General features: G+C 41.8%; 2 protein-coding genes across 5 annotated transcripts in view; one reads left to right on the forward strand and one right to left on the reverse strand.

The window, feature by feature from the left end:
• Window positions 1-12,572, reverse strand: part of SH3D19 (SH3 domain containing 19) — a 196,659-nt gene that overhangs the window by 150,487 nt on the left and 33,600 nt on the right. The window lies entirely within an intron of this gene.
• On the forward strand, window positions 4,818-12,532 carry LOC122694197 (serine protease 48-like). The gene is given in 7 exon segments (XM_043902601.1): window positions 4,818-4,994; window positions 5,924-5,965; window positions 6,144-6,306; window positions 8,191-8,456; window positions 9,128-9,297; window positions 12,123-12,280; window positions 12,282-12,532. Coding segments are annotated over 7 exon segments (972 nt in total). The 5' UTR covers window positions 4,818-4,951; the 3' UTR covers window positions 12,412-12,532.

Below are 12,572 nucleotides of genomic sequence, written 5' to 3' on the forward strand. Positions count from 1 at the left end.
TGATCTTCTAACAGTATCTATCATACTGTCTTGCAAAGAGAAAGTATCAAATCTTATTTTCTAAATAACAAAATGAAAGCCATAGACTAAGAAAGCTAGCTGTCAAAAGGGAAAGGAAAAATTCATTTAGTATAAATTCAAATGAATAAACAAAAAATATTGTACTTTAGTGATCAAAAGAACAGAAGCAACTCCTGCAAAGGGAGACTGATTAAAAGGCAGCAGGACCCAGGGCACATAGGAGGGAGCTCAGAGCAGAACTGGGCCCTATGGAGAAAGTGAGTGCAGGCCAATGAGGCAAAGAGCAGGAAGAGGAACGGGGCTGTCTCTAGAAGGCTGTGCAGGCCTTGGCCCTGACATAAATGCCAAGATATGGGCTCGTTCCAAGACATGCTGGTTAGTGGAACTATTTCTTGTTCAAGTTCAAGAACTAAGACCAAACTGGATCTCTCAATAGAGGGCATAGCTGTCTGTTGCTGCCAGGCCAGGGCCTGTGACACACTGGCTAGAGAAATCAATAATTCTTTACAAGATTTTCATAAAGGGAACTATCCGTTTTCCAGTGTAAAGGACTGCTCTGATAGAAAAGAGACAATGGAATCCATCTACCTTTCCTGGTACTACAGATACAAAGCTAAACCCCCTGCAAATGTACTGCTGTCCCTGTTTTGTTCCCAGGGTGCCCAAGAGATGACTGCAACCTGAAGTGGCATCCTTACTCTACAGCAGCGGTTCCCAACCAAGGGGGCTAGCTCTGCACTCCACTCCTCCCCACCTGGTGACATTTTTGGTTGTCACAACTAGGGGTGGGTGGTACTTCTGACATCCAGCAGGTTAAAGCCAGAGATGCTGCTTAACATCCCCCAATTCACAGGACAGCCCCCCACAAGAAAGAATCACCTGGCCTCAAACATCCATGGTGCCAAGGCTGAGAAATCCTGGTCTATAGGCACCATTAACATCAATCTAAGCCATCATCAAGAGGACCTGTTTGATAGAATTAAGACAGGCCTTAAAACTGGGATATTAGTTCAACAAAAACACTAATAAAGACAGTGGCTACTACTTACTGTTTTGTGCTTAAATAGTCTAAGTACTTGCCCTGTATCTCATTTAATTCCTACCCAGATCTTGTGGGGTATTAGTAATTCCCATTTTGCAGAGATGAAAAGGCAACTAGGCAACAAGCCACGTGGCAACTAATAAAGCTTTCACCAACACCACCATGTTGCCACTTCCCAAACCAACAGAGGTATTTGAAGATAATGTTAATGATAACAGGGTAGCAGTCTGGGAACACAGAATCTAGGACCCAAAGACAGGGCATGATGAGACAGACAGAGTTGGAAGAGTTATCTCCAGGAAAATCTCCAGAATGGACATTCAACACTTACTCTTTTGCTTCCACTCGTACTTTCTTTCTTAGAAGAAGCAAAGGAGCAGTAAAATGGGAGACCCACCCAAAATGTTTCTTGATGGCTAAATCAAAACTAAGAAAGTGTTTGTAGAGGGATAACAGAGGCAATAGACAAAGACAAACAAATACAAATAGATAAGCAATTCATAAATCAATGTTACATCTACAAAGAAACTTTGAGAGCATCAGCTGATTCTAGTGCCTTCATGGTACAACAGGAAAACACAGGCCTTAGGGGAAAGGTGACTTTTTTAAGGTCATGCAGTCATCACCATGAAAATAACAGCACTGTGGGCTGAAGACCAGAGGAGATTTCTCCAGTATGGTACAAGAGTTTAGCTTTTTGGTCACCCCATGATGCTTGTGGGATCTCAGCTCCCACACCAGGGATTGAACCTAGAACCATGGCAGTGAAAGTGCCAAGTCCTAACCAGTGGACCGCCAGGGAATTCCCAAGAGTTTAGCTTAGATTTAGAAAGGATTCATGGGTTCTCGTTCTTGTAAGAATGGACATGTGCTTACATAACTCACTATTATTGTTACACCTATTAAAATTAACAATAATTCTTTCATACCATCTCAATTCAGTTCAGTTCAGTCACTCAGTCATGTCTGACTCTTTGCGACACCATGAATCACAGGACACCAGGCCTCCCTGTCCATCACCAACTCCCAGAGTCTACCCAAACCCATGTCCATCAAGTCGGTGATGCCATTCAACCATCTCATCCTCTGTCGTCCCCTTCTCCTCCTGCCCTCAATCTTTCCCAGCATCACAGGCTTTTCAAATGAGTCCGCTCTTCGCATCAGGTGGCCAAAATATTGGAGTTTCAGCTTCAACGTCAGTCCTTCCAATGAACACCCAGGACTGATCTCCTTTAGGATGGAGTGGTTGGCTCTCCTTGCAGTCCAAGGGACTCTCAAGAGTCTTCTCCAAAACTAGTTCAAAAGCATCAATTCTTCGGCGCTCAGCTTTCTTTACAGTCCAACTCTCACATCCATATATGACCACTGGAAAAACCATAACCTTGACTAGATGGACCTTTGTTGGCAAAGTAATGCCTCTGCTTTTTAGTATGCTGTCATACCATCTAATACCCAGTTAATGATCAAATTTCCTTGATAGTTTCAGAATGTTTTCTTAGAGCTGATGTGTTAAATCAGGATCCCAACCCCTCAAGCAATCACGAAGACAGCTAGATTTGCAAAACATCAATTAGGTTACAATTTACAGTCATGGCAGTAGGTAAACAAACAGAGAAAGGATTAATTTTTTTTGAAGTGTCCACTTTTAAAATCTGAAAAACGTGTTGCAAGAGGTAAACACCTTACTGTCCTGAGACACAGCACGTGTGGCACTTTCCCACCACAACAGTCCCTGTGGCTGAGCTGGCCATATCCCTGCATGCTCATCACGCACGAGGGCACAGACGCAAGGGCACTGTACTACAAAGACATGTAGAGTCCAGAGCCATGAACCTATGGTCTGGTAAGAAAAGATCATCTGTTCAAATTCTTTGGAACTTGAACTGAAAATAAGAAAAAACTTGAGTAGTTTACAGTGGGACAGAATGAAAAGACATGCAAGGTGGCTGGGCCATCCTGCCGGCAGAGGACCAGGGTGAGGATTTGGAACAGCTGCCCTGAGCTCTGACGCCATGGGTTCAAAGCCCCCGCCAGTCCTGGTCTCCAGCTCTGGGCTCGTCTGTCCAAGCACAGCCCCAGAGGTCCTCTCACTCTGTTCTCCTCACTGTTCTCAGATACCTGCAGTGGTCTGCTGAGGCTGTCATCACAAAGTACCACAGAGGGGGCCTTCAAGACCAGAAAAGTGTTTTCTCAGTTTTAGACGTGAGAAGCCTGAGATTAAGAGGTCAGAGGGTGGGTTCCTTCAGAGCGACGAGAGGGACAATCTGATCTAGGTTTCCTGGGCCTTCTCCCCTCTCTGTGTGTGTCTGCATTCAAACGTCCTCTCCCTATAAGGACACCATCACACTGGGTTAAGGCCTATCGCAACGATCTCATTTTGGGCTTCCCAGGTGCTTGGTGGTAAAGAATACACCTGCCAATGCAGGAAATGAGTGTTCGATCTCTGGGTCAAGAGGATCCCTTGGAGAAGGAAATGGCAACTCACTCCAGTATTCTTGCCTGGTGAATCCCATGAAGAGAGGAGCCTGGCGGGCTACAGTCCATGTGCTGGCGAAGAGTCAGACATGACTGAGTGGCTGAGCACACATACACGTGACCTCATTGTAACCTCAGTTACCTCTTGTAGAGACACCATCTAAGAATACTATCACATTCGAAGGCACTTGGGGTTTGGACTGCAACTATACAACTATAGATGGGGGGAGATACATTTTGGCCCACACAATATCTTTAAAACAATCTCTCACTGTTTAAGCTAGTTTAAGTGAGTCTCTGTTGTTTATAACTGAATAACAATTACCAAAACAGCTACACTTTCTGGTATTTTTAAAAATTATTATGGTTTTTTTTTTCAAAATTCATAAAAGTTATAAAGATATAAGAGAGCAACAACATGCTTTAACACTACTAAATTCTGCCTTCGCACACTTAGCACCTATAAATGATGGGGACAGGAAACATGAGAGGCACAGAGAAAAATTCTGTGGCAGAGGCAGGACTGAAGCTTTCAGTTTCCTATCAACCAGGAGTGCTGGCTGCTGACAGCTCAAAGGCAAGTCCATTCCAAGGCTGCTTCCAGAGGCATCTTTCTCCCAAGGTAACGCCCCCTCCAGGAGGCAACCTGTACTCAGTCCTTTGGAAGTTCAAGGATCCAGCCTTCCTGTCTCATTTCAGGGTGTATTTGAAGGGCCATCTGAGCTCCAGAGTAACCTGTGGGATTGGCTGAGGCCTCTGTTGCCAATGCATCACATCAACCTTCCCTGTGCCCAATCCTGTTTCCATTCCTCCCCACCCCCAACAAGGTGTTGATCCTAAGACTCCTTCCCAATAAACTTCCTGCACACAAATCTCTGACTTACAGTATATTTCCCAGAAAATCTAACTTGCAATACATTCTATGGCTAACACTGTAAAGGAAGATGGGAAAAAAAAAAAAAAAAACCCACAAAAATATTAGAAAAAATTAGCCAGGTGTTGGGTTAATTTCCTCTTTTTCATTCTTCCTTGTGAAGAATCCCGCTGCTCTTCCATTTCCTTACTAGAGACAGGGTTCCGAGCCCTCCAACCTGCCCTGGGCAGCAGCAACTGTGCCCACCGCTCACCCTTCCCCACCCGCAGAGGCAAAAGCCCCAGACACTTTGTCCTCCTGGACAGCAGGGGGCACCTCGAGCCCAGCGCCTCTGCTGGGTCCCACAGCTGCACTTCTCACGTCTGGTCTCTTCAGCTCCTGGCCAGGGCGAGGACCCAGGAGGAGGAGGCGGGTGCAGCTGAGGATCCAACCAGGAGGAGAGGCTGGTCCTGGCCCTCTTCTGAGGCTTCTCCCCAGCTGGCCTCACCCTGGGAGCCTGAGTCCAGAGAGCAGGAAGTGCTGACGCTGACGAGAGAAATATGGGTCCTGTGGGCTCTGCCTTCCTGCTGTCCCTTCTGCTGGGTGAGCCCCTGAGGTGGAGGTGGGGGGAGGCAGAGGTTTTTTGGCTCAAGAAGTTACCAGATAGACTACTAGGACACTGCACACATGGGACGTGACTTCTGAAGGGTGTGCCCTGAGAAAGTCTGAGGGGACCCTCTGTGCCAGGCTCCAAACAAATCAGGGCTCTTGGTAAACACAAAGACCCCTGCCCTCGGGGAGGGGGGTGGGGTTACAGTCAATGCCTGTAGCAAATATGTAAATTATAAGGCAGGTTAGAAAGCAATAAATACTGTGACCTGAAAGGGGCCTCTAGAGTGCCGAGAGGCATTATATTTTAAACAGGGTGGATCAGGAAAGTTTCTGTAAGAAGAAGCTATTGGATCCAAGACTTGGACGAGATGAGTGATTTGGCTAAAAAAATCAAGGAAAATAGTAATTCAAGCAAATGGAACTGAAAGTACAAGCGCCCATCCTTGCTTTCAGGAATTATACTGTTCATTTATTTTTCCAGCCCATGGTGATTTAAAAGCAGGATTGGCTGAGGGTAGCAAAAATATAATAGGTAGCAAAAAAGAAAGAGACACAAATACTGCAAAATGCTAGTTCAGTTGAAGAAAACAGGACAAAAGTAAACAGCTTATACACCTTAAAAACATCTGAAGGCATGAATGTATTTACAACCTCACATACTTGATATTCCTGAAGGAGACGATGAATCGTTAAGTAAAAGTTAAATTATGTTCCATACATGCTGCTAAAAAGTCACGTAAGTATGTAATTAGCAAGATTTTACTAGCAGGTAGATATAAAAATTTGGCCTTTAACACCAATCTGAGAAATTGAAGTCACAGAAAGCCTTTCTATTCAGAAAACCTGGATATATAACAGGTGTTGTTATATATTATATATGTGTGTTGTTATATATTAATGATACAGTGTATTTGTTTTAGGGTCTTTCCTATCCTCTTTCCAAAAGAAAACCCTCCAGTCAGGTGAGTGGTTTCCACTTGGGTCCAAGACTGCTGGGTTTAGAACTGGAATAGGACAGAGAATGGAGGCTAGGGAGGACTCAGGTCCTGGGAATGGATGGGAGTTTGGAGATGATGAGAAGATGGGGATCAGAAGAACAGGACAACCAGACTTTCACATTTCTCTCTCCTCTTTCTGTAGTGTGTGGACGACCTGTACACTCAGGCCGTGTTGTGGGTGGCAAGGATGCTGCTGCCATGCGCTGGCCTTGGCAGGTCAGCCTGAAGTTCTCCAACTTCCACGTCTGTGGGGGCTCCCTCATCAATGACAGGTGGATAGTCACAGCAGCACACTGCTTACAAATGTAAGTTCCAGCTGGTGATTAGGACACACAGAGGTAGGTTTTCAATAAATAACTGAATGAATTCATGAATGAACCAACAGACAAAGGCAAGTTCCAAGACAAGCAGGTGGAAGGAAACCTAGGTCATCTTAGACTCAGGACAAGGCACAGAGGTGAAAAAAAAAAAAAGAATGATGAAAGTGGTCACTATATTAGAAATTTTTCTTACTTATCACCAAATCACCTCCTAAACACCAGTCAGGGGTTTTGTCTCAAGCTGTTTTGGGTCACAAACACAATCTGTGAGAGAAGCAAGGTACCATGTGGTGAGCAGCCGTGAAGAAAGAGGCCCACATAACTGATGTCTCCGGCCAACGGCTAATGAAGACGTGACAGACCCTCTCTGAGTTGAGTCTAGAGATGACACTGCACACCACCTTCAGCAGAGCCTGCTCAGAAGGAACCAGATTCCTGACGAACAGAAACTGTGAAAGGTTTGCTGTTTTCAGCCTCTAAGCTTTATGGTAATTTGTTGTGCCACAATAGATGACATATATAAAGAATGAAACAACCAAACCTTTCAATAACAAAAAGTTCAAATAAAGTAATAACTTCAAAATGCTGAGGGAATTCCAACTTAGAAGTCTGCCCATACCTACAAACCATCCAACAAGTGTGGGGTAGAAATAAGACATTCTCAGATACACAAAGCAGCAAAGTTCTGTGCAGCAGCTCTCAAGCGTGATCTCTCAGGAAGCCATAGTGGAATGTGCTTCACCAAAATGGAGGAGGGAAAACAGGAAAACACAGAATAAAAAACGAAAAAACAGAATACAGCACAGGAGAGAGTCCTCAAGAAAATCATAAAGAAAAGTACCAAGGCTGGAGTTATAGGGCAGAGGCCTTAAAAAAAAAAGAGTATAGTATCGACAGAATGCCTAACACTATCAACATTTTGAGAGATTTACACTTCTGGCAGACAGTTGGGGAAAACTGATGAGTTAGTGACAGGTACATAGAAAACTAAAAATGCAAACAAGTGAGACCATATTATTAGCTCGAGAAGAAGCAAAAAGTTTTATAAGAAATATAATTTCAGTACCAAATATGGCCAGGAGGTGAATGTCTTCATAGTCACAAAACATACATATTAAATAGTAATCTGACAAAAAGTTATCATAGATTAGGAAGATGGTGAAAGGAAGTGGGTGAAGTGGCTGTAATTGTTGGTTCAATCCTCACCATGTACATAGGAATACAATGTTCTAAAATTGAAAAAAAATTAATGGCAATATATAGGGTTTCTTAAAAATATAGGGAAAATGCTAGAAGAAAGAGATAACAGTTGAAAATGATTGCCTTTGGATAACAAGAATTGAGGGCAGTAGGGCAGAGAATGTCTGTCATTCATTTATTTTGTAAATCTTATCAAACTACTTGACATTTTAAATTACATGAACACACAGACACACACACACACATATATAAACTTGGTGGTTATATTTTGCTTTAATTTTTTATGCAGAAATAAAGGTCTAGTGCTCAGAAATCAAAACTGAAAATAAAACAATAACTACTAAGCATATTTGTGATGGCTGAAACAATGGAGAACAGCAGAGGTGACTAAAAGAACGAGAGAAAAACTGTAAAACAAAACTCTGGCCATTAGAATAAAAAAGGATACCACAGAAACAGTAGACAACAAAAGAAAGAGTGGTCAGGGAGGTGGGGTAGGAGAAGAGGATACATACAAAACCTATGCCAAGCTGGAAGCAGCCTGGTTAACTCCAAGTCTATTACCATCCTTTCTTCCCCAAAGACTCAGCCACACAGAGGCAGCTTGCTGTGACTCAGCTGTAAGCAGAGAAGTGCAGTCCACTTTTGTTCTCTTTCTCTTCCCCTCAGGACATGGATTCCTTTCTTATACACCGTGTGGCTGGGGTCAATTGACATCAACAATCTAGGTGAAGGCGTGATACATCATGTGAGCCGAATGGTCATCCATCCCACATACAATAATGCCAGTGGAGACATTGCCCTGTTGCGGTTGTTCACTAGAGTCACCTACAGTTCTTCCATCCTGCCCATTTGCTTGTCCAATGTCAAAAAAAAGCAGTTGATAGTTCCAGGCTCTTGCTGGGTGACTGGATGGGGAAAACTGCGAGAAGGAGGTGAGAGTGCACACAACAAGGGGGTGTTTTATACGTCACCTTCTGGTACCCACTTCAGGGCATTCATATTCTGGGCACTTCAGTGCTGTAGCAAAGACTGTCTACAAAACCAGAGCAACCAACTGACACTCTCCAGAAGTTTTCAAATAAAATGTCTGCCTATTTACATGATTATTAACTCATATTTTGGCTAGAATCCAGCTATACTGGTAAGAACAAATACTAACAATTTATATATATATTTATTTAACTATTTTTTAATACTAACAATTTAAATACATAATTACCTCTCTGAAACAGAGGTTAACAAGTCTGATTTAAAGTTTGAAAAGAGTCTAGTGCTTATTTAATCTGTTTTCAAAGTGTTCTGTCAACTCTTTGAATACTTTGGAATATTCACATTTTTACTTAATCAAAATATATCAGAATTTCTCTTTATCTAGAACCTTAAGAATGCCCCAGGTGGCACATCAAAAAATTGCACACAGAATTTTGAATTATCTATTGTTTTAGATTAACTATGCCACAAAACTGTTCCATTAGCCAACATGATAAGAAAGTGACTGTATTCTGCTTTTGGATTACCACTCCAAGATGTCTGCATATCATGACTGAATGTTGTCCCTACTGTTCCAGGTTGCTTTTCCTTTCATTCCTATTTATCTCTACAGATGCCGATAACCCTACCACGCTCCAGGAAGCAGAAGTACCCATCATTGAACACCAGATATGTGAAAACATCTACAACCCACTGGCCTCCTTCTTGCCGCAAGCACAGCCAGTCATCGAGGAATCCATGGTGTGTGCCGGTGATCTTAACAAAGGGAAGGATACCTGCCAGGTTAGGGTTTGCTCTTGAAAATTTTAATTTTAACATGACATCTTAATTTGGATCCAGGTTTGCCCATCTGTAAACAACAGTGAATTGGGAATCAGGAGACAAGCATTCTTACAAAAATTCTTTGTTTTCATCTGGATAAATCACTTAAACTTTATCTATTAATTTAATCTCTTCAACTATTGATCTAGAGTAATGCTAACCACTGGTGTTTGGGTTTTCATAGTCTCATATGTTTTCATAAGTATATTAAGAGGTTAACATAGAAATACCAACTTTTTAATTTTTTCAAGGCAAAAACATTTCATTGCACACTTAAAAGGTGTCATTCCATTGTCTCCTGATCATAACTGTCTGATGAAAAATCAACAATCATTTGTGTCTTCCTCCATTGGGTGTGATGTACTGTTCTCTGGCTTCATCCAATATATTTTCATTCATATTGGATTGTTAGAAATTTGAATGTCATATGCTAGGTGTGGTTTTCTTTGTCTTTATCCTATTTGGGATTCACTGAGTTGTTGTTTTAATCTATTCTTTTCAGTTCAGTTCAGTTGATCAGTTGTGTCTGACTCTTTGCGACCTCATGGACTGCAGCACGCCAAGCCTCCCTGTCCATCACCAACTCCCGGAGTTTATACAAACTCATGTCCATTGAGTCAGTGATACCATCTAACCATCTCATCCTCTGTCTTCCCCTTCTCCTCCTGCCCTCAATCTTTCCCAGCATCCGGGTCTTTTCAAATGAGTCAGCTCTTCACATCAGGTGGCCAAAATACTGGAGTTTCAGCTTCAGCATCAGTCCTTCCAATGAACACCCAGGACTGATTTTCTTTAGGATGAACTGGTTGGCTCTCCTTGAAGTCCAAGGGACTCTCAAGAGTCTTCTCCAACACCACAGTTCAAAAGCATCAATTCTTGAGCGCTCAGCTTTCTTTATAGCCCACAACTCTCACATCCATACATGACTACTGGAAAAACCATAGCCTTGACTAGATGGACCTTTGTTGACAAAGTAATGTCTCTGCTTTTTAATATGCTGTCTAATCTATTCTTTTACCTTTCATCAAAATTTGGGAAATTTTCATTCATGATTTCTTCAACTATTTTTCTGCCTCATATCTTTCTTTTCTTCTTCTAGTTAAAACTGGAAGTTTGTAAATTATACCTTTTGATATTTTCACACAAGTCCCTAATACTCTTTGTCTAATTTTTACCCTTTTCTGTTTTGTCAAATTTGATACTTTAAATTAACCTATATTCCAAATCATTGCTTCTTTCTCCTGCCATCTACATTTTTCTGCTAGGTTCATCTAGTGAGATTTTTATTTCGGATATTTTATTTTTCAGTTCTAAAACCACCACTTGGGTTTTACTTCCTCCCTGCCTCTCTCTTTTATACACATGCACACATTCTTCTACATCTCTGCCAAAATTTCCTATCTGTATATTCATTATTAAAAAAATCAATCAGTGTACAGTGACGTACAACTTCACACTCACTAGGATGACTATAATCAAGATAGATAATAATAAGGGTTGGCAAAGAATTGGAATCTTCATATACGTAGTTAAAATGTAAATGGTACAGTCATTCTGGAAAACCTCAAAAGGTTAAGTATAGACTTACACACACACACACACAAGTATAGACTTACCATATAATTTAGAAATTCCACTACAAAGTAAACACCCAAGAAAAATGAAAACATATATCCATATAAAAATTTGTACATGATATTCACTGCACCAGTATTTATAGTAGCCAAAAAGTGAAAACTAAAATGTCCATCAACTGATGACTATATAAACAAAAACAAGGTATATCAATATAATGGAATATTATTCAGTCATAAAAAAGGAATGGAGTACATACACATACTATAACATGGATGAACCTTGAAAAGACTATGCTAAGTGAATGAACCAGTGAAGTTGAAATTGCTCAGTCATGTCTGATTCTTTGCGACCCCATGGACTGTAGCCTACCAGGCTCCTCCATCCATGGAATTTTCCAGGCAAGAGTACTGGAGTGGGTTGCCATTTCCTTCTCCAGGGGAATCTTCCCGACCCAGGGATCAAACCCAGGTCTCCCGCATTGCAGACAGACGCTTTACTGTCTGAGCTACCAGAGAAACCCGAAGAGAGACATAAAAAGTCATATTTTATATGGTTTCTTTTATGCAAAATGTTCATAATATGCAAATCCATGGAGAAAGAAAGTAGATAATTGGTTGGCCTAGGGCTGGAAGGAATGGGAGGAGAAGGGTGACTGCTAAAGTGTATAAGGTTTCTTTCGGGGGTGACACAAAAGGGTTGTGGTGATGGTCGAACAACACTGTGAATATACAGATTGAACTGTACACTTTAAATGAGTGAATTATATAGTATGCAATTTACAGCTTAATAAAGCTGTTACCAAGAAAACAGGAAGACTGAGAGACTATCAACTACTATCACCACCATTTTATATAGGGAAAAATTACTTTAACACTAAAAATGGCAAAAAGGACCTAAAAATAGAAAAATAAGGAGAGTTCCCTCGATGAATTTAACTTTAGTGAAAAACTCAAAATCTTTATTTCTTTTTAATCACAGGTAAGTATTTTGAAACCACTCATATATTTTGCTAAGATTTCTGCCAATTTCAGATTCCATGATTCTAAGTTTCTGGTGTCTCCCCCAGGTGGTAGGAGGTCTGGCTCCCTTCCAAGCTTTATATCTCCACGGGCTTCACTGCTCCGTGGTTAGGAACCTCCACCCCTGATGACCACTCTCCGCTTCATGGCCCTTCTTCACTGTGCTCATGACCTTTATCTCTTCCACAGGGTGATTCTGGAGGGCCTCTGGCATGTCAAATTGATGGTATATGGATCCTGATAGGATTGTCAAGCTGGGGAATAGGATGTGGTACTTCTTTTCCTGGAGTCTACACCAATGTGACCTACTACCAAAAATGGATTATGTCCGTTATCTCAAGAGCTGAGGTCTTGGGTGCGAACAACCTGGACTTATCTGACTTCTTATTCTCTATTGTACTGCTTTCTCTGGCTCTACTGGGACCCTCCTGTGCCTTTGGGTCTAACATTTTACCAGGACAGTAGGAAGTGTAGCTGACACTGCTGACCAAGGACGTGACTAGGAAGGAAGGTGTGAAGAATAAGCACTCTGGGCAGGGAAGTCACACATACTGTTCACTGGGAACTCTGGATGACTTTATTAAAATAATTAGAAATGATCCTGGTTTTGAGGTCCTTGATTCTAGAAGTAGGTTTTAC

Source organism: Cervus elaphus, chromosome 5, assembly GCF_910594005.1.
Source record: "Cervus elaphus chromosome 5, mCerEla1.1, whole genome shotgun sequence".
Lineage (NCBI taxonomy): Eukaryota > Metazoa > Chordata > Mammalia > Artiodactyla > Cervidae > Cervus > Cervus elaphus.